Here is a 21,472-nt window from a genome sequence, read left to right on the forward strand (position 1 = left end):
GCTCGGAGTTGTGGGTTTGATTCCAGAAGGACTGGCTTGGCCAGGACCCTCAGCATTTCTGTCCCGGCCATCTCATCCCCAAGCTGTGTTTACATTTCTGGAAGTATTTTATTTTAATAAACTCCTCAGCCTCCTCATATCACCACCCCAAGGCTAACACTTTTATTTTTATTTTTTTTGAGTTGCAGTCTCACTCTGTTGCCCAGACTGGTGTGCAGTGGCACTCTCCCGGCCACCGCAGCCTCAACCTGCTGGGCTCCGGCGATCCTTCCACTTCAGCCTTCTAAGTAGCTGGAGCTACAGGCGTGTGCTACAACACCTGGCTAATTTTTTTATTTATTGTAGAGATGAGGTCTCACCAAGTTGCCCAGGTGGGTCTCAAACCCACGGGCTCAGGCAATCCGCTCACCTCAGCCTCCCAAAGCATGGGATTACAGGCTGAGCCACTGAGCCGGGCTTGGGCTAACACTTTTATACTCAAGTAACACAAGTTTTTGATGCCACAAAATTATCTGTTGGGTTACCTCTCTGGAACATTTGTATGTCCTACCAACATATACTTTGTGAAGCTGCAGGATTATCTACATGGGATCCCCACCGCTGGTCTCACATCCATCCTGTGCCCAGCAGGATCCTCCTAAATCAAGCCCTGATCACATCCCTCTCCTGCTCAGACCCCACCAGGGACCCCACCTCGACCCCTGGCCGCCCAGATCAAGTACCCAGAGGGGGCAGCATTCACCTCATTCTGAATTCAGAGGCTGTATGAGTCCAGGACCTGCAGAAACACACATTTCTTCACAGCATGGGTTTCCTATCCACAAACTGGCCATTTCACCCGGGTTCCCAATCATCAAAATGACAGTCTGCCCCAGGCTACTGGCTAACACAGGAGAATGTGAACTCTGCCAGGGTTCAAATCCCCTCTCCACCCCCACTTGGCAGACATGGCCTTGGAGAAGCCACTTAGCCTTTCTGTGCCTCGGTTTCCTCATCTGCAAAATGGACACAATAACAGCAACTACCTCCTAGGGCCGAGTGATGATTAAAGTACAGGTTGTTGTGGGGATGGAATGAGATGGACGTGAAGGGACTGGGGCTGGCCTGGCCCACACAGTAGGTATGAAGTAAATGTGGGTGCTCAGTCCTTTCCATGGATCATTTGATTCTACATGGTTTCACTTTTCAGGCTCTCTTAACTAATCCCTGGTGATTTACGACTTTGTTGCACAAATCACTTCAGGTGATGTTACAGGCCCTCCAGCCTCGGCTCCCTCTCCTCTTGTGTCACAGCCTTGCTATTCCCAAGTTGCCCCATCGGTTCACACAGATACCTTCTCCTAAAATGCCCTGCCCCTCACTCCGGTGCCAAGCCCTATGCCTGGTGATCTTCTGAGGCTCAGCTGAAACGCCGTTCTTCCACGTAACTCCTTCACATGGATGCTAACCCAACATCCTTTGTGCACGCAAGACAGGAAAAGCAGAACTCCTCCTTAGCACATTTTTATTCTGCAAGTACTGTACAACAAATAGAATCCTCACACCACCCTGCCGGCGGCCTGTCTCCGGGGCTTGAGGCATCTCCACAAGTCATTGCACCCTCCAGGTCTCAGTCTCCTCACTGTGCAGGGAACACCACCATCCACTGGGCTTCCTTGGAGACAACTTAGGGTTGGCCAGGTTCTCACATCTGGGGCAGTTGCCACAGTCAGAGGATACGAGGAGAGAAGAACTAAGAGAAAACCGAGTGATCTGTAATGGGATGAGGGATTCATTCCTGCATCCAGCAAATGTGTTCCAAGTCCTCTGGATGGGGGAATGCCATGAACAGATGGCTCACTGCTGACTGCCACTCTTATCCTTCCTTGCTCCGGAAGCCTGAGGTCCTCAGTGGAGCTGGAACGGGGAGGGGCTTGTGGACACTGACGCTTCCAAAGCTCTAGAAGGGTGTAAGGAACCCCAACAGAGAGGCCTGAGCCACATCCATAGGGCTTCAGGGTTCCTCCCACCACTGCTATATGCTAAACAAGCCGCAGGTACCAGCTAACCATCCTCATCCCTGGCAACTCCAGAGTCAGCCAGTGGGGCCCCATGCATGCAGGACAGGTGGGCGAAAGCCTGGCTTCTCACTGTTTACCCTTACGGTCTGCACCCTAGACATGTGTGTCACTTTTTGCTTTTCTTCCTTTTTTTTTTTTTTTTGAGTCAGGGGTCTTGTTCTGTTGCCCAGGCTAGAGTGCAGCGGCATGATCACAACTCACTGCAACCTTGACCCCTTGGGGTCAGGCAATCCTTCCACCTCAGCCTCCCAAGTAGCTGGGACTACAGGCTCATGCTACTATGCCTGGCTAATTTTTTTGATTTTTGATTTTTTTTGTAGAGGCGAGGTCTCACTCCATTGCCCAGGCTGGGACCTTTTGCTTTTTAATTGGACTATTTAAAATTATTCCTCTGAGTGTAAATGCCAGGGCTCTCTCTCCATTCCAAGAGCCACCTTCCACTACTGAGCTGTTCTCTTGCCCTTCCTGTCCCTGAGTCCATGGGGTCCAGACAGGACCCCTGAGTCCCATGCTGACCTAGACACAAAGATCCAATGCTAGACCATGGCATGGTGCACAAGGCTTGCCAGAAGCCCCCATCTCATCTATCTGAACAGTGAGCTCAGTCTCATCCGCCTAGACACAGCACTTTGGGCCTCCCTTCCTGGGCACTGACTGGCTGCTCTCAGGCCAGTTCAGAAGCAGTCAGAACTCCACGGACACCCTAGGGAGGCCTGACATGAAACAACTGCCTCGGAAACCAGAGGACAGTCCAGGCCCTTCATTCCTGTGCCATGGGCTGCTGCGCTGGGCCAACTTGCCACCAGGGTAGGCATCCGGCTCTCTGAAAGCTCTATTGATTTTCCTTCCCAAACTGGTGACTTGCCTCTGAATAGTATTCTCACATGCAACCCGCCAGGTTCTCACCTGCATTTCTCTCTGCAATGGCACATCCTGCCCGACATGCAACCTCGGGATCCCCTCAATCTTTTTTGACCACCTCTGCAGCACAGCCAGGGCCCATGGCCTGCTCTCACCAGAAGCCAAAGGCCAGAAAACCATGTCCAGAGGTGCCCTGGAGAGTGGGCTGGCCCTCCAGTACTTCCCTTGGACAGATGAAGGGGCTCAGCCAGAGGGATGTGAAGTAATTGCCAAGGTCACCCGGCAAGTCCATGACTGAGCTGGGACTCAAGTCCAGACCCCCTGACAGCCAGGCCAGGGCTCCTCCAGCTGCCCCTGACATGGATCCAAGGGTCCTCAGATGCCCTGGGCATCTGTCACTTACAGGCTCTCCCTGTCCCCCAGTGCCACAACCAGCCAATGCCCAGGCCAGCCGGATGACACTTTCCCTGGAGGACACTCACCACCTAGAGGTTGTCCACAGCCTGGGTAGATATCCTTAAAGAACACACACAGGAAGGGCCATGGCAGTACTGCTCATAACAGCCCTGCATGTCCACAGACAGTGGCATGAATCAACAAATCAGGATACAACCATACAGAGAAGTATTACACAACCATGAAAAAGTAAAAACTACAGATACAAGCAACCACATGGAGGATTCTCATAATCATGAGGTTGAACGGTAAATAAATAGGTCAAAGATGTATACATATGGTAGTGCGTGCCTGTAATTCCGGCAACTCAGAAGGCTGAGGCGGAAGGATCGCCGGAGCCCAGCGGGTCGAGGCTGCAGTGGCTGGGAGCGGCCACTGCACTCCAGTCTGGGCGACAGAGTGAGACTCCAACTCAAAAAAAAAAAAGATTTATACATTATAAATCCATGCATATAAAGTACAAAAACAAAGCAACCTAAGCTATAGTGTTCAGAGATGCTTATACAGATGGTGAAACTAGAGAAAAGCAAAAACACAGGAGAGTTCATCACAACAGTTAGGATACCAGTTACCTCTGAAGACACGGAGGAGGCTTCTGAAGATTCTGGTAGTGTTCAATGTCTAGACCCGGATGGGAGTTACATGACTATTTGTTTTATAAATACCTGAACTCTGTGTATAGTATTTTATGTTTTTCCTAACTGAACATAAATTGTCACAGTTTTTTTTTTCAGCAGAAAAATGATGGATGACGATCATTTAGAAAGGAAGATCTAAGAGGCCTCTCTAAAAAGTAAGCATTTAGGCTGGGCCTTGAAATATGAGAAGGGCCCAGCCACATGGAGAGCAGGGAAGAGCATCCCAGGCAAGGGGAAGAGCATGTGCAAAGGCCTGAGGCAGGAAAGGCTTAGGAAGTCGCAGGACTGAAAGGTTTTGATGAGGGAGGCCCCAGGTGACTCATAGCCCATAGGAGAATCTGGCAAGTGTCAGGTCAGCCACAGCTTTGTGGTATGAGCTTGAATTTTATTCTCCATTTAAGGGGAAGTCAATGGGGGTTTGACAGAGGGCTGGTGTCTCACCCTTTACAGACAGGAACCTGGCCCAGCAGTGGGGAGTCGGGGTGAGGTGCAGAACCCCAGTCTCCTGATCAAAGAACAAGAGCCTCTCCTACATGGCATAGCTTCCACCTTCTTTCACCCACGGACTCCACTTGGCTCCAACCCCTACCCCGCAGAGCTGACTGCACTAGGCATCAGGCTCAACCCCTATAGGTATAATGTAGCAGTGCCTCTTCAACTGGGGTGATTTTGCAATGTCTAGAGACAAATTTGGTAGTCACAAAATTTGGGTGGAGCGGGGGCAGTGAGTACCACTAGTGCTATGGGCTGAATATTTCTATCCCCCCAAAATTCATAGTTTAAAATCAAATCCCCAGTGTGATGGCATTTGAAGCTGAGGCCCTAGGGAGGTGAAGGGTCATGAGTGTGGAGCCATCATGAATAGGATTGGTGCCCTTATAAAAGAGACTCCGGAATGATCCCTCCCACCTTTCACCATGGGAGAACGTAGCAAGAAGATGACTGTTTATGAACCAAGAAGGAGACCCTTGCCCCTCACCAAACACAGAGCCTACGGGCACCTTGACCTTGTATTTCCCAGCCTCCAGAACTGCAAGAAACACGTTTCTGCTGTTTATAAGCCAACCAGTCTATGGAATTTTGCTACAGCAGCCTGAATAAGACAACCAGCATCCAGTGAGCAGAGGCTGGGGATGGTGACAAACATACTAGAATGCATAGGACAGCCCCCTACACAAAGAATTATCCCCCCCAAAGCCCATAGTGCCAAGACCAAAAAACACCAGCCTACGGATACAAAGCCTTCTTTTCAAACATGTACTGAGCCATCAGAGAAACAAGTCCTCTCCAAGGGGCACAGGAGAGAAGGTGGAGAAGGGTCACTCTTGGCTTCCCAGGATCCCCAACCTAGAAAGCATTAGAGGTGGTATTTTAAGATGAAGGCTTCCAGTCACCTCCTCACAGCACACCACAGAGAAAGCAGGGCTGGAAGATGGCTGTCTCCCTAAGGGAACAAAGGCTCTGCATTGGGTAATTCTGATCCCCTAACCTGCTTTTCTAGCGAGGCAGGGAGCTAAGGACAGCAGATCTGAGACCTCAGCCCTTGTGGTGAACAGACAGCAGGCAGCTCCGGCCCATCTGTGGGCTGTCCTGTGAGAGCCTACTCCCTTCTCCATGCTCTCAGAGCTAGGCTGTGCTGAGCTGGTCCTCAGGGCTCCCCAGGCTAGGAGACATCACAGCAAAACACACTCCCCTCACCCCCACCAGGTGCCAGGGGCAGGAACTGCAGACCAACAAGCCCCAGTGAGAGCCAAGACGACCACCCCATCAGGCCAGAGAAGCCCACTGAAGCCCTTGGCTCTACCCCTCCCTCAGTATAAGAGTGAGAGAAAATGAGAGAGGGGAAGAGAGACAGAACAAACACACTGAGAGAGATTGAGTTATCTGCCTTAACCTCTCCCTCTCAGGGCACTTGGGTCCTCCAGGCAGAGCCCAGACAGGGGATGCTCAATCTGTGATTGTTGGAAAAAGAGCCAGTGGCATTTCCGAGCCAAGAAAGATATGGTTCTGACTGCATGTGTCTATGTTAAGTACTTCCTGAGTACCCTTGTTCAAGAAAGGTCCCTGCAGGGCTCAGACAGGAATGTAAACACAGGATGGGAGCTGGGCAGGGAGTGGAAGTCCCGGTGAAGATCTGGGAGCTCACCCCCAGCAACAGCCCAGTCAGGTACCCCAGGACTCAGCGGGCTGTCACCAGCTCAGCTGGTGACACAGCACCATCTGCTGGCGAGTACAGAAGAAGGTAAGCACTTGGCAAAAGGACTGTGAGGAGAGAAGGGGATGGAGAGGGGGATGGGGGGATGACGGGGCGGAGAGACACCCCTTCTCCCACTGGCCTTGGTCTTCCTACTTGATGGTTTCATAGCTTCCAGCCTAGCTGCTCAGGTCCCACCCCACATCCTATCCATGTCCATATATGTTCATATTGTCTTTCACAGACACACCAGAGGCCCTCACGGGCAATGCCCCTGCCCAGTCCCCAAAAGCCACCAGAAGGAAGTTCCAAACTGTACATGGTAAGCCAGTGAGTTTCAAAATTCAAGGCAGGGGAGACTCACACAAAACTCAAGTTAAAATGCAGATCAACAGCCGGACTCGGTGGCTCAGTCTGTAATCCCAGCGCTTTGGGAGGCTGAGGTGAATGGATTGCCTGAGCCCGCGGGTTCGAGACCCACCTGGGCAACTTGGCGAGACCTCATCTCTACAATAAATAAAAAATCAGTTGGTTGTGGTAGCACGTGCCTCTAGTTCCAGCTACTCTGAAGGCTGAGGTGGAAGGATCGCTGGAGCCCAGCAGGTCGAGGTTGCGGTGGCCAGGAGTGGCCACTGCACTCCAGTCTGGCCGACGGAGTGAGATTCCAACGCAAAAAGAATAAAATAAAATAAAATAAAATGCAGATCACCAGGCCTGCCCTCTGAGATTCTCCTTTTAAGGCTCTAGAATGGGGTCCATGAATCTATATGTTTAACCAATACCCAGATGATCCTGACAGGATATCTTTGTGACCCTGGGCTAGGCAAAGGTTTCTCAGATACAACACCAAAAGCGCCATTTATAAAAGAAAAATAAATAAATAAATTGAATTTTATCAAAATTAAAAATGTGAGCCAGGCATGGTGGTATGCACCTGTAGACCCAGATACTCACCAGGTTGAGGTGAGAGGATTGTTTGAGCCCAGGAGTTCAAGGCTGTAGTGAGCAATGATGGTGCCTGTGAACAGCCATTGCATTCTGGCCTGGGCAATAGCAAGACCTCATCTCAAAAAAAAAAAAAAAGAAAAAAGAAAGAAAACCCTTTGCTTTTTAATGGGCAAAGAACTTACATAGACATTTCATCAAAGACAGATGGATGGCCAACAAACACATGAAAAGACATTCAACACCATTCCTTATCAGAAAACTATAAATTAAAGCCTCAATGAAATACCATCACACCTGTAAGAATATACGAAACCAAAAACCATGCTGAGTGTTGAAAAGGATGTACAGGAATTGGAATGTTCAACCACTTTGGAAAAGTGCGTGGCAGTTTCTTATATAAACACACACCTAATGTATAGAGTCAGCACTCCATATTTGTGGGTTCTACATCCGTGGGTTCAACCAACTTCAGATCGAAAATACTTGAAAAAAAGAATAATAATACAAAATTTTAAAAGCAGTACAGTATAACAACTATCTACATAGCATGTACACTATATAAGGCATTATAAGTCATTCAGAGATGATTTAAAGTATATGGGAAGATGTGTATGTTATATGCAAATACTATACCATTTTATGTCAGGGACTCACGCATCCTTGGGTTTTGGTATCTGAGGGGGACCTGGGACCAACCCCCTACAGATACGGAGGGACGTCCATACAACCCAGCAAATCCACTCCTCTGCAATTGCCCAAGGAAAATTAAAACTTTGCTTCCCACAAAAAACTGTGCTAAAATGTTTCTAGGCTTTATTTATGATGCTAAAAAACTAGAAATAGGCCAGGCGCGGTGGTTCATGCCTATAATCCCAGCATTTTGGGAGGCTGAGCTGAGAGGATTGCCTGAGCCCACGGGTTCAAGACCAGCCCGGGCAACTTGGCGAGACCTCATCTCTACAATAAATCAAAATGAGCCGGGGGTGGTAGCGCGTGCCTATAGTTCCAGCTACTTGGAAGGCTGAGGCGGAAGGATCACTGGAGCCCAGCGGGTGGAGGCTGCGGTGGCCGGGAGCGTGCCACTGCCTTCCAGCCTGGGTACCAGAATGAGACTCCAACTCAAAAGAAAAAAAAACCAAAAAACTAGAAATAACCCAAATGTCCTTTAACAGATGAATGGATAAACAGACCACGGTTTGCCGACAAGATGTAGCACTACTCAGCAACGGAAGGAACACACCGATCCACACAAAACAAAGATGAGTTGCAAACACACCATGCTGAAATAAGAGAAGCCAGGCTCAAGTGGTTATCTACTATCCTATTTGCATGGTATTCTAGAAAAGGCAAAACCATTCAGATGGTAAAGAGATTAGAGACTCCCGATACTGGGGGTGGGGGGGGTCTGGCTGCAAAGGAGCCGTAGGGAATTTTTGGAGGTGATAAAGAGGTCCTGAATCTTGTTGTGGTCATGATTGCATAACTGCATGTGCGTGTCAAAACTCAGAATTATCTACTAAAAAGGGTAAATTTTATTTATATAAATGAGAACTTGATAAAAACAAATGAGTTTGAGGTATGGCAGAATCACCTGGGAGGCTTGCTTAATGCCAACCACAAGCCCCACCCTCAGATTCTGTTTCCACAGTTCTGGAGTAGAGCCCATGAATCTGTATTTTTGGCTGGTACCCTCCCCCCCATCCTGATGTGAGTTACCCAGGACCCACACTTTAGAAGACCTTGGGGGAGTAGAGGAACTGGCCAGCAGGCATTTGCCTCAAGTAAGTAGCCCATGGGGCCTGTCCACGTGGTCTGGTTACCACTTGAGACATCCTAACAATGATGTGAATATTAGGTGTAAGGGTTGATGTTTGCCTCTGATTAATTCATTTTGTGGGTTTGTCTTGTTTCTGTTTTTGAGTCAGGGTCCCACTCTGTCGCCCAGGCTGGAATGCAGCGCTGGCAATTCTTCCACCTCAGCCTTCTGAGTTGCTGGGGCTACAGGCACATGCCACCACACCTGGCTAAATTTTTTATTTGTGTGTGGAGATGAGGCCTCGCTATGTTGCCCAGTCTGGTCTCAAACTCCTGGACTCAAGCAATCCTCCCGCCTCAGCCTCTCACAGTGCTGGGGTACATGAGCTACCATGCCTGGCCTATTTTGCTCCTCTTCGAGGAGCAGGGTGGGCTCCATGTGGTTCCTAGAAGGCCTGGGAGGAGAGGCGGGTGTATGGCTGGGAAGAGGGGGCTTCAACTCAGGTCTCTCAGCCCTCTGTTCATCTCCTCCCCACACCTCCACAGAGGAGCAGGACACACAGGGAAAGGCAGGGCTATATCTCACACAGACCCGTGAACTCTGCAAGTCACACACACTCAGCCTCACTCCAGCAGCTATAACGCAGAGGAAAACTCTTGCGTGGAAGCAGCACAGCAGAGGAGGCAGGCTGAACACCTTGTTGTGACAAAACACTAGAGTAAAAAATGTTCCGTGCCTTTGTTTTTCATCTGTAAAATGGGGACATTAATATCACCTTTGTCATAGGGCTGTCATAAGGATTAAATGAGTCAAAACCGGGCTGGGTGCAGTGGTTTGTGCCCGTAATTTCAGCACTTTGGAAGGTGGAGGCGAGAGAATTGCTTGAGCCCAGGGGTTCTAGACCAGCCTGGGCAACTTGGCAAGACCTCATCTCTGTAATAAATCAAAAAATTAGTTGGGCGTGGTGGCGCACGCCTGTAATTCCAGTTACTTGGAAGGCTGAAGTGGAAAGACCGCCTGAAGCCAGCACGTTGAGGCTGCGGTGGCCATGAGCATGCCACTGTACTCCAGCCTGGGCGATAGAGTGAGAATCCAACACACACACACACACAAATGAGTCAAAACCAGCAAAGTGTTTACAATAATGCCTGGCATTGAATAGAGCAAGCCCCAGGGATCAAAAATAGAGACCAATCTGGAAGACAAATCTGGAAGCAAAACAATGACTGATGTTTTGCCTCCCTGGACTGGTCTGATGGTTTGGGAAGCCAAGGGGCTCAGGTTTAAAGGTCAAGACCCCTGCAACAAGCTGGGATTTTGAGGACTAAGTGAAGGGGTGAACTGGGGGAGGGGGAACCATTTTTGAAAATTAGCAGCTGTTTTTCTTTGCCTAGGCATTGACTTTATGAGTGGTGGCTCACTCCTATAATCCTAGCACTTTGGGAGGCAGAGGTGGGAGGTTTGTTTGAGCCCAGGAGTTCAAGACCAGCCTGGGCAACATAGCAAGACCTCATCTCTGTAAAAGTCAAAAAATTAGCTGGGCATGGTAGCATGTGCCTGTATTCCCAGCTATTTGGGAAGCCAAGGCAGAAGAATCGCCTGAGCCCAGGGGGTTGAGGCTGAGGTGAGCTGTGATCATGCCACTGTACTCCAGCCTGGGTGACAAAGTGAGACCCTGACTCAAAAAAACAAAAACAAAACAAACACACATATAAACCATAAAAATCCAAAACCAAAACTCTCCCCTAAGATTCTGAAATTACAGGCCTATTCTTACTTAGGTTTTGAATATTCACTTGCCTTAAGGGCCAGAAATTCTTAGGGCTGAGAAATTAAAAGAAGACATGCTTCTAGGCTGGTCCCACTTAGGTGTCTGACAGAAACACACCCCTTCCAGAGGACATAGCCTCTCAGCCCAGGATCACACAGAGAATACTCCACCAGACAGGAATGCAGGGTCCAAAATGTATATATAAAGTACATCCAGAACAACCTACTGTGAGCAAGAGTCAACAAGAACAGCAGGCATGGACCCCTAAGTACATCCTGTTAGAGAAAAAGCAGTAGAGACTAAAACGCAAATATAGAACTGAGGCAGGAGGACTGCTTGAGGTCAGCAGTTCCAGACCAGCCAGAGCAAAAAGGGGGACCCCTCTCTCCACACACACACACAAAAAATAGCCAGGCATGGTGATATGTACCTGTAGTCCCAGCTACTCAAGAGGCTAAGGCAGGAGGATCGCTTAAGCCCAGGTGTTCGAGGCACCAATGAGCTATGATTGCACCACTGCCCTCCAGCCTGGGTGACAGAGTGAGACGCTGTCTCTAAAATGATTTAATAAATAAATAATAGGCTGGGCACAGTGGTTCATGCCTGCAACCCTAGCACTTTGGGACGCTGAGGTGGGAGGATTGCTTGAGCCCAGGAGTTCAAGACCAGCCCGGGCAACATAGTGAGACCTTGTCTCTATAAAAAATAAAAAAATAAAAATTAGCCAGGCCTGGTGGTGCACACCTGTAGTCCCAGATACTCAAGAGGCTGAGGCAGAAGGATCACCTGAGCCCAAGAGATCAAAACTGTGGTGATCTGGGATCGTGCCACTGCACTAAAGCCTGGGCAATGGAGTGAGATCCTGACTCAAAAAAAAGAAAGAAATAGATTTGAAAATGTAAGGAACAAGATACTATTCCCTTAAATCAGATATTTTTAAAGTAAGAAGCAAAAGATTTATTGAATCTGAAGAGAAATCAGAGTATATTACACCAGATTTTTAAATAAACCAAATAGAACTTTTGAAAATAAAAATATAAGCCGGGCTCGGTGGCTCAGCCTGTAATCCCGCGCCATGGGAGGCCAAGGTGAGTGAATTGCCTGAGCCCGCGGATTCGAGACCTGCCTGGGCAACTTGGCGAGACCTCATCTCTACAATAAATCAAAACAATTAACCGGGCGTGATAGCGCGCGCCTGTAGTTCCAGCCACTTGGAAGGCTGAAGTGGAAGGATCGCCGGAGCTCAGCAGGTCGAGGCTGCGGTGGCCGAGAGCGTGCCACAGCCCCCCAGCCTGGGCAACAGAGTGAGATTCCAACTCAAAAAAAAAAAAAGAAAAGAAAAATATATACAATGGGTAACTCAACAGGTTGAACACAAAAAAAGAAGCCAGTAGAGACCTGGAAGCTAGATCTGAGGGAAGCAATGGAGGCACAGAACAGGAAGGCCCATGAGGGAGTCCAGGCAAGAGACTTGGGGGATAGGGGCAGCAGCATGACATGAGTCCATGGCATGGAATCTTCTAGAAATGTACAGAGACAGGACTCAGAAAATACAAGACTCTGGAAAGTACTAAGAGACATCGAGTGTGAACACACCCCACTCTGTCACCCAGGCTGAAGTGCAGTGGCATGAACACAATTCACTGTAGCCTCGCTCTCCTAGGTGCAAGTGATCCTCCTGCCTCAGCCTCCCGAGTAGCTGGGACTATAGGCATGCACCACACTCAGCTAATTTGTTGATTTATCGTAGAGAGGAGATCTCACTGTTGCCCAGGCTGGTCTTGAACTCCTGAATTCAAGCAAGCCTACCTCAGCCTCCCAAAGTGCTGGAATAACAGGCGTGAGACACCATCTCTAGTCGGCATTTTCAGAATGTTCCATAACGAATGTATGTCTCTTAAAATTAGAAAACAGATTTTAGGAAAAGACCACCTGCCATTATAGAAGGTGGAAAGAAAACACACGCCCCAATGACAGACAGGAGTTCAGTGAACAGCAGCCCCACACACAGTCGGTCCTCATGATGGCTGGTTCCTTCCTTCCCAGCCCATGGTGTCATCACCTCTTTCCTTGCCAATACCTCACTCTGCCAGTGCTTCCAGTCCAGCCGGTCATGTCCTCCCATTCCGCACATGCCCGGGGCCTTTCCAAATCTTCTGCAATCATGATTGCTCTTTAAAGTCATTCCCAAAGCACACAGCAGACCTGGGGCTCCCACCCTGGAGAGGAGCTGGGTGCACAGCCACCCCACAAAGCACTGGCTGGAGGAAAGGGTGAGGTCAGACGGAGGACCCCCAGGGGCACAGAACCAAAGCAGGCCAGGTGGGCAAGGGGAACCAGAGAAGAGCCTGGCTCCGGAGAGGGAGGCTGAGCACTGTGCTGAATCTGCAACTCAGCAAACTTGTTAGAGGAGTCCAGAACATCTTCTGTTGTGAAGGGGGGAGGGCTGGGAGGAACGAGGCTTCAACTCACACCGAGGGCCTACCAGAGGTCAGACGGAAAGGAGCCCATTTTTCGGGGATGGAGGAGCCAGAAGGGGGATAGAAGGGCTGGGTTCCAGGCTCAGGTTACAGGAGGAGCAAGCCTGGCTCCCGGCTCTGGCCAGAGGTGCCCAGGAGTGCTGGAGCAGTGAGAGCAGCACTGAGCGGGGTCACCCACCGGAGTATGGTGAGAGCCAGCTTGTAACTGAGCGCTTCAGCCCAGACTCTGCTGGGGGTCTGGCTCCCCACAGCAATATGCCTGCGGCTCAGGACAGCCTCCCACGGGCCTCTCCACACAAGGAGGCAGAAAAAGAGTCCAGCAGGAGGGAGAAGCAGGGAAGCCTGTGCCTCTCCCCAGGGAATGGGCTTCAAGAAGGAGTTGCCCCTGAACTCCTGTCTTCCATTGGGATGTGTGTTTTATTTCCACCTGCTATAGTGGCAGGTGGTTCTTCCCTAAAATCTATTCTCTAATTTTAAGAGTCATACTAAGGCCGGGTGTGGTGGCTCACGCCTATAATCCCAGCACTTGGGAGCCTGAGGTGAGAGGATTATCTGAGCCCATGGGTTCGAGACCAACCTGGGCAACTTGATGAGACCTCATCTCTACAATAAATCAAGAAAAATTAGCCAGGCGTGATGGCACATGCCTGTAGTTCCAGTTACTTGGAAGGTTGAGGTAGGATTGCCTGAGCCCAGCAGGTTAAGGCTGCGGTGGCCATGAGCATGCTACTGTACTCCAGCCTGGGCAACAGTGAGACTCCAACTCAACAAAAAAAAGAGTCATACTAAAAAAAATGTGGTACACATACATGATGGAATATTACACAGCCATAAAGAAGGACAAAATTATGGACTCTGCAGCAACTTGGAGGGACTTAGAGTCTACAATAATGAGTGATCCATCACAGAAACAAAGAACTGAGTACCATATGTTCTCACTCATAAGTGGGCCCTGAACATTTACCCTAATACTATAAAAAAGGGATTGGCAGTAGCAGGACACTGCCAAGGGAGGGAAGGTGGCACATAACATCAATAAGGTTACCTAATCTCAAACCAGGTGAAGTGGGGACCTAAGTGAGTCCCAAACTTTACCTGTACAACAACCATTTGTATACCTAAAGTGTAACCCTGAATTGTACCCCACATCTTTAAAATAAAAAAATTTTTAAAGTCATACATTCATTATGGAACATTTTGAAAATGCAGAATAGGGCCGGTGTCTCACACCTATAATCCCAGCACTCTGGGAGGCCGAGGTAGAAGGATCGCTTGAGTTGAGGAGTTCAGGACCAGCCTGGGCAACATAGCAAGACTTCATCTCTACAAAAAAAATCAACAAATTAGCCAAGCATGGTGCATACCTATAGTCCCAGCTACGCAGGAGGTTGAGGCAGGAGGATCACTTGTACCCAGGAGGTTGAGGTTGTAGTAAGCTGTGAGCATGCCACTGCACTCCAGCCTGGGCAACAGAGTATAGTATTTTCTGACTCCCATATACATCTTGTTTTATTTCCTTCCATTCGCTTTTCTTTTTTTTTTTTTTTTTTTTTTGAGTTGGAGTCTCACTCTGTCGCCCAGACTGGAGTGCAGTGGCCGCTCCCGGCCACCGCAGCCTCGACCTGCTGGGCTCCGGCGATCCTTCCGCCTCAGCCTTCCGAGTAGCCGGAATTATAGGCGTGCCCTACCACGCCTGGCTAATTTTTTGATTTATTGTAGAGATGAGGTCTCGCCTGCCCAGGCGGGTCACGAACCATTCTCTTTTCTATGTATGCTCACATTTAACATAATTAGTACCTTATTATATATTCAGTGAGATCCTTGGCTTGTTTCCAATTCATGTTATACATGAGAAGAATGTGCCAGTCTTTACTCAAACATACAATGAAATGTTCTGCACCACTGTTGATGACTACACAAATGACAATGTATAGTTACAACAAGAATTATTTAAGTACTTTTCTGGTGCTGGATGTTTAGACGGCTTCAGATTGTTTGCTATTTTATATAAGAACCATACACATTGGGCATGGTGGCTCATGCTGGTAATCCCAGCACTGTGGAAGGATGAGGCAGGAGGATTGCTTGAGGCCAGGAGTTTGAGACCAGCCAGGACAACATAGCAAGACCTCACCTTTACAAAAAATGTTTAGCAACCATGTTGCCCATCGAAGCTGGACTGAATAAAGAAAATGTGGTACATATACACACTGGAATATTATGCAGTCACAAAGAAGGACAAATATAGGAACTTTGAAGCAACTTGGATGGATTTGGAGTCGATCATACTCAGTGATCTATCACAGAAACAAAGAACAGAGTACATATGTTCTCACTCATATGCGGACCTTGAACAATTATAATACTATAAGAAAGCATTTGGCAGTGATGGAAAACTGTCAGGGAAGGGAGGGTGGGATTGGCGGTTGAGGGAAACTACTAGGGGAGGGAGGCGCATACCTCATCAACAAGGGTACCTGCATAATCAATGTTTATATACCTAACCCTGAATTGTACCCCACAACTTTACAATTTAAATAAATAAATAAAAGAAAATAAGTATTGAAAATAAAAACAAACAAAAAAATGCTTAAAAAGTAGCTGAGTGTGATGGCACACACCTGTAGTCCCAGCTACTAGGGAAGTTGAGGCAGAAGGATCGCCTGAGTCCCTGAGGTCAAGGCTGCAGTGAGCTGTGATCGTGCCACTGCACTCCAGCCGGCGACAGAGTGAGACTCCGACTCAAAAAAAGAAATAAAGAATAAAAACCAACCATACAGAGTTACTTCACCTATCTTTCAAGAGCAAGTTTAATTCCCACCTCCTCCAGAATGCCTTCCTGAACTACTTCAACACCCAGCAACATCTCCCATCTCTGAATGACAAGTACTTGCGGTCCGTGTGACAGCTCAGCATGGAGCCTGTGTGTCACTCACTGCTCTCTGAGGACTGTCTCATGGGTAGTGGGCTAGGCTTTGTTCCAGGACTCTACTGCATACATCCCTGGGAGCCCCCAGGCACCTTGTACACAGCAGGTGCTCAATACATGCTAACTGCTTGGACTCAGCCCCCTTAGACTATATGAGCCTCATTAGCTTCCCTTTCTGGGGGGGGTGTGGTCAGGATTGCAGGTGCTCACAGTGGCCTGGTCTGAAAATCTGCCTCTTCTCTGGCCACTGCAGGAACAAAAGCCCCTACTGTTCAACCCTCACTTGAAGACTCAGTCCCCTCCACATGAGCCTTGAGCTCTGGCCACAATTGCCACAGCTAAAGGCTCTCCCAAGTTGACTAGGGCTTGGATGCTCCCACGAACCTGATGATACCAACCATCTGCCCCTCCCCAGGGCTGTAAGAGAGGAAGATGGCTCAGGTCTGGTGCCAAACAGTTTGTAATCTCCAATCCACAGAGGTGGGGGTCCAGACTCCCCCAGGCCCTCCCCTGCAAGGCACCATCCTTCACCGCCTCTCCCATGCTGCAGTAGCAAAAGATTCATCCCTGTCGCTGCCTAGAGTGTCTGTCTCCTCCCTGCTGCTTCCTGAAACATCCTTTCTTAGTCAGGACCCCCTACAGAAAACCTCCCCAGAATCCCCTGCTAAGAATTCAGCTTGCTGTCCCCTGCTGCCCCTCTACCCTCACATCGGAATGAGATGGAGCAGCATGTGTCCCTCTCCCCAGTGACATGTTTGCTCATTTTTTTGGGGGAATGGGGTGGAGTCTTACTCTGTTGCCCAGTCTGGAGTGCAGCGGCATGATCACGGCTTACTGCAGCCTTGACCTACTGGGCTCAGGCCAACTTTCTGCCTCAGCCTCCTGAGTAGCTGAGACTACAGGCATGTGCCACTATGCCCAGCTGATTGTTTGTAGAGACGAGGTCTTGCTATGTTGCCTAGGCTGGTCTCGAACACCTGGGCTCAAGCAATCCACTCACCTCGACCTCCCACGTGCTGGGGTTACAAGCGTGAGCCACTGTACCGGGCCATCCCCTGAAACATTTTAAGGCAGGGCAGGCCACTCACCACAGAGATCTGTCAATTTGCACTGAACTCCCTATTGCAAGCCAGTGAGAAGCAGGCCCAGGGAAAACCTGGCTGGCTGACACCTGCAGGTGGGTTGCACAGGGGAGGACATATGCCCCACTGCCTGCTTCCGGGAATGAATAAAACTTTAAAATAGTTGCTGCCATTTATTGAGCTCCCTACATACCAAGCACCTGACAGACATTACAATTTCTCCTAACCATCCTGGTGAGGTAGACACAATTACCACGCCCAAGCTATAGATGAAGAAACCGAGGCTCAGAGAGGTTCCGCTAAGGTGCCAGATGAGTCAGTGGCAGAGTAGGGCTTCAAATCCAGGCCCATGTGACCCAAAGCCTAGCTCTCAACCACGGTTTTAGTGGTGAGGGTCTTGAACTACCAACTGGGGTAGGGTTCCAGAATTCCTTCACTGAGGGCCACAGTCATCAGCTGACTTTGCAGGTAGGGTAGGGGGCAGGGCTAGGGGACAATCATCCACGATGTCCCTGCCCTCTAGGGATGCTGAATGGGTACTACAGAGGAGGAAGGGAGCAAGGGAGGAAGGGGACAAGGCTGAGGGCTTCCTGGAAGAGGCAATGATCAAGTTAAAGGGCACACACATGTCCAAGGGCAAGCGAACAGGCCCCATCACTCAACGTTTTTCAAACCTCTTGGACCTTGACCCATATGAAAACTACACACCAGCAATACACACCATTGCAATGGAAGTTCCATAAAACACATCCTCATGACCAGGGTGCACCCCAAGATTTTCTCTTTCATCTCTTTCTATGTCATCGCTAAGCTGACCTGACAACTACTTCAGGCAGTCGGGAAAGCCCAGCCCTCACTCACCCAGGGTGTCAGAGCCGCTCTCCACCGTCTCGTTGACCTTCCTCGCTACTCTGGCCACAGCCTCACCCATCTTCTTCAGCATGCAGACGCAGGTGTCCTGCTGCCAGCCCCCAGGCCGGGCTGCTGCTCACAAAGGGGCCTGTGCCTAGGGAAGATGCAGGGCCATGAAGCGCCCGCCTGCCACCCAGGGTCCCACCCCTGCATCCGCTCCCGGGCCACTCACCTCCTCCTGTGGGACCCAGAGCCCAGGCCACATCCAGCTTGGCCTTTGGAGGGGCTGATCTGCCTGTCAGAGGGTGAGGGCAGCCGGGCCCTACTGATTTTCTGAAAGGATCTGCAGGCGTGACCTCACCAGCCACCAGGCCCAGGCCTGAACCCGCGGCCAGGCAGGCTCGAGGCAGGCGTGAGGAGACTTAGGTGTGAGCCAGCCTATGACTCCCTCGGCAGGCGGGGCATTGGGGAGGAGGTGGGTGTGGCCAACTGCAGGGGACAGACACCTGTCCCTCCATCCCACAGCCTCTGAGCCGTCCACACCCCCAGGACAATTCCTCCAGCTCCGGTTCACCTCACCCACACCATCCAGGCTCCTTGTGCATGGCAGGAAGTGGGGACTCCAAGGCAAAGCAGAGTCCCAGGAGACAACCAGAGCTCACAGGCCAGAGGTGGATGGTCTAGAAGAAATCCCTTCCCACGGGACAATCTGGAGGGAAGGTTACAGAGTGAGCCCACAGACCTGATTATCAGCTGACACGGAGTTTGTCTGCAAGAAGAGGGGCGGGGGGGATGGAAATGAGAGAAGGGAAATCAGATCTCCAGGGAAGAAGAGGCAGAAAGAAGGGTGCGGAAGACAAAATGACAAGGCATCGAGGCATAAAGACTTAGAACTGTCCCCAGCTCCCTGTTTATTCCAGGGAAGGAAACTAGGGCATAGAGAGGGGCTAGGAGACCCAGCCAAGGTCAAAGTGAGTAAGGGGCAATATTTGGGTCAGCCCAGCTCCATGTCCAGGACTCACTTCTTTACAGCCATTGCCCATATCACCTACAGCTGCACCACTCAGAGAGAGGCATGAACTTGAAGCCAAGACCAGTGCCCTTCTTGGCCACGAGACCCTGATCCCAGCTTCCCAAGGAATTCCAATGAACATGCTCTGAGGACCAAAGAGCAGAGAGAAAGGGTGTGAAGACAGTGCTCAGAGCTGCTAACAGACACCAAAACAAGTTCCCACATGCTCAACAGGACAATTGGGGCAAGCCAGGCCCACCCATCTGCTTAGGGTGTGCATTTCGTATGTGTGTGCATTTCACCAAGGAGGCTGACCCTGGAGGTTTGAGGCGCATGGTGTAGTGGGAAAAGACTGTCTTCTGGAGACAGGCTGAATGCCCTACTCTACCATTTATTAGCTGAGAAGACTTGGGAGCGTTTCTGAGCCCATTTCTTCATCTGAGTAGGAGATCTAATAACACCCGCCTTGCTAGGATAATACGAGGATTGAACAAAATAAAATATATAAACCTGCCTGGCTCAGAACCCCCAAAATATATAAACACTCAACAAATGGTACTGAGAGGATAAAGCAATACACATGCAGATAGAACACCAGTATCCTAGTTTAATACCTATGTGACTGAACAAAAAATTCAGTAGAACTCATCTTCAAGGAATGAGTAGAATTTTCATCTCTCCACCTCCTGGAAGTCTTCCCTGATTGCCTCAATGTTCTCTCCTCCCTCTGAGTTTCAGCAGCACTTAATGACTTAGTACAAGTCACTTGGGTTATTTATGAGTTTTTAACGATAACATATATAAGGCTGGGTGTGGTGGCTCACACCTATAATCCCAGTACTTAGGAGGCTAAAGTGGTAGCATTACTTGGGCCCAGGAATTTGAGATTAGCCTAGACAACATCCCAAGACCTCATCTCTACAAAGTAAAAAATAAAAAAAAATTAGCCAAGTATGGTGGTGCACACCTGTAATCCCAGCAACTCAGGAGGCTGAGGTGGAAGGACTGCCTGAGCCCAAGAGTTCAAGGCTGCAGTGAGCCATGATCAAACCATTGCATTCCAGCCTGGGCAACAGTGAGAACTCCAACTCAAAAATAAACAAAAGCATATGTATATATTCCAGGCTTGGTGGCTCACACCTGTAACCCTAGCATACTGGGAGGCCAAGACAGGAGGATTGCTTGACCCCAGGAGTTTGACCAGCCTGAGTAACATAGTGAGACCTCATCTCTGCAAAAATGAAAATCAAGAAATTAGCTGGGCATGGTGGCACACACCTGTAATCCCAGCTACTCAGGAGGCTGAGGTAGAAGGATTGCATGGCATAGGAGGTTGAGGCTGTGTGAGCCCTGATTGTTCCACCACACTCCAGCTTGGGCAATAGAGTAAGACCCCAGCTCAAAAAACCCAAATATTAAATAATATATATGTATATTTGTTTCTTCATTGGCCTGTGGGCAACTTGGGACAAGAAAGAGATCTATACTCTGCTCCCTGCAGTTGGCACCACACACTGAACACAGATGCTTAGTATCCCCAAGGGTGGTGATGATGACAAACAGACACCATTTGGGCTTCAAATCTGAACACAGGTCAAATGACTGTCACAACAAATCTCAGGCACTTTCTGAGATTTGAAATTGAAAAGAATCACAAATTCAACAGCCTAAAGGAGCCAGATGTGCAACCTGCATAAGGTAGGCCAGTGTCAGACAGGAGGGAATAGAAAGGACTATTGTAAACTAGACCCATACTGCCTTTAAGGCCATCCCACTAAGCCTGAATCAGTCATGTTGTTGGAATCTTGGTGGTTTATTCTAACTACTTTATAAATCAGAAGACGGAGGACCCAAGAGGAGAGGCAAACCAGCTAGATGAAAACAAAGAACCCAGGTCTCCTAAGTCCCAGCCTAGGACTCTTTCCACCGTACTGTGTCCCCTCCCTTCCTCATCTCTGATGTTCACCATAAAGAATCATAAATATTCTGCTGAGCGCCTGCCAGGTATGGGGCATAAGAATGAAGATGGAGAAAATACAGAAAACAGCTCTGGCTTGTGAGTGTCATGAAGCTTTCTACGGAACAGCACTGAGGCAGTCCTGGCCTCACAGCAGAGAGGGGAGGGAAGGTCAATCACCAAGTTGCCCTGGGTCTGTGCTAACCCTGGTATGATCAGCTAGGCTGGTTACTATCAGGCACTATGCCTGCAATTCTACTAGCTGCCACCAGGGGGGGAAGGTGGTGCTTTGGGCCATTGATGAAAACAAGTCAGATTAAAAATCTCAGGCCAGAGCGGAGCTCAATGGCTCAGCCTGTAATCCCGCGCCTTTGGGAAACTGAGGTAAGTGGATTGCCTGAGCCCGCCGGTTCGAGACCCGCCGGGGCAGCGAGACCTCATCTCTACAATAAATCAAAAAATCAGCAGGGCGTGGT

At 49.5% G+C, this 21,472-nt stretch overlaps 1 protein-coding gene across 6 annotated transcripts in view; it reads right to left on the bottom strand.

Annotated features, from left to right (window-relative positions):
* Nucleotides 1–21,472, bottom strand: part of LRRC20 (leucine rich repeat containing 20) — a 92,590-nt gene that overhangs the window by 66,964 nt on the left and 4,154 nt on the right. For 5 of the 6 annotated variants that reach the window (XM_021712232.1, XM_008057850.2, XM_021712234.1 and 2 more), the window contains exon 2: nt 18,037–18,181. In XM_021712232.1, coding sequence (XP_021567907.1) covers nt 18,037–18,118 — 82 coding nt within the window. In that variant the 5' untranslated portion in view covers nt 18,119–18,181. Of the gene's footprint in view, nt 1–18,036; nt 18,182–18,259; nt 18,308–21,472 lie in introns of those variants that run through there. The other variant, XM_021712235.1, reaches the window with a different exon arrangement.

This window comes from Carlito syrichta, unplaced genomic scaffold (genome assembly GCF_000164805.1).
Source record: "Carlito syrichta isolate Samal-C Ts95f unplaced genomic scaffold, Tarsius_syrichta-2.0.1 Scaffold303141, whole genome shotgun sequence".
NCBI classification, from domain to species: Eukaryota; Metazoa; Chordata; class Mammalia; order Primates; family Tarsiidae; genus Carlito; species Carlito syrichta.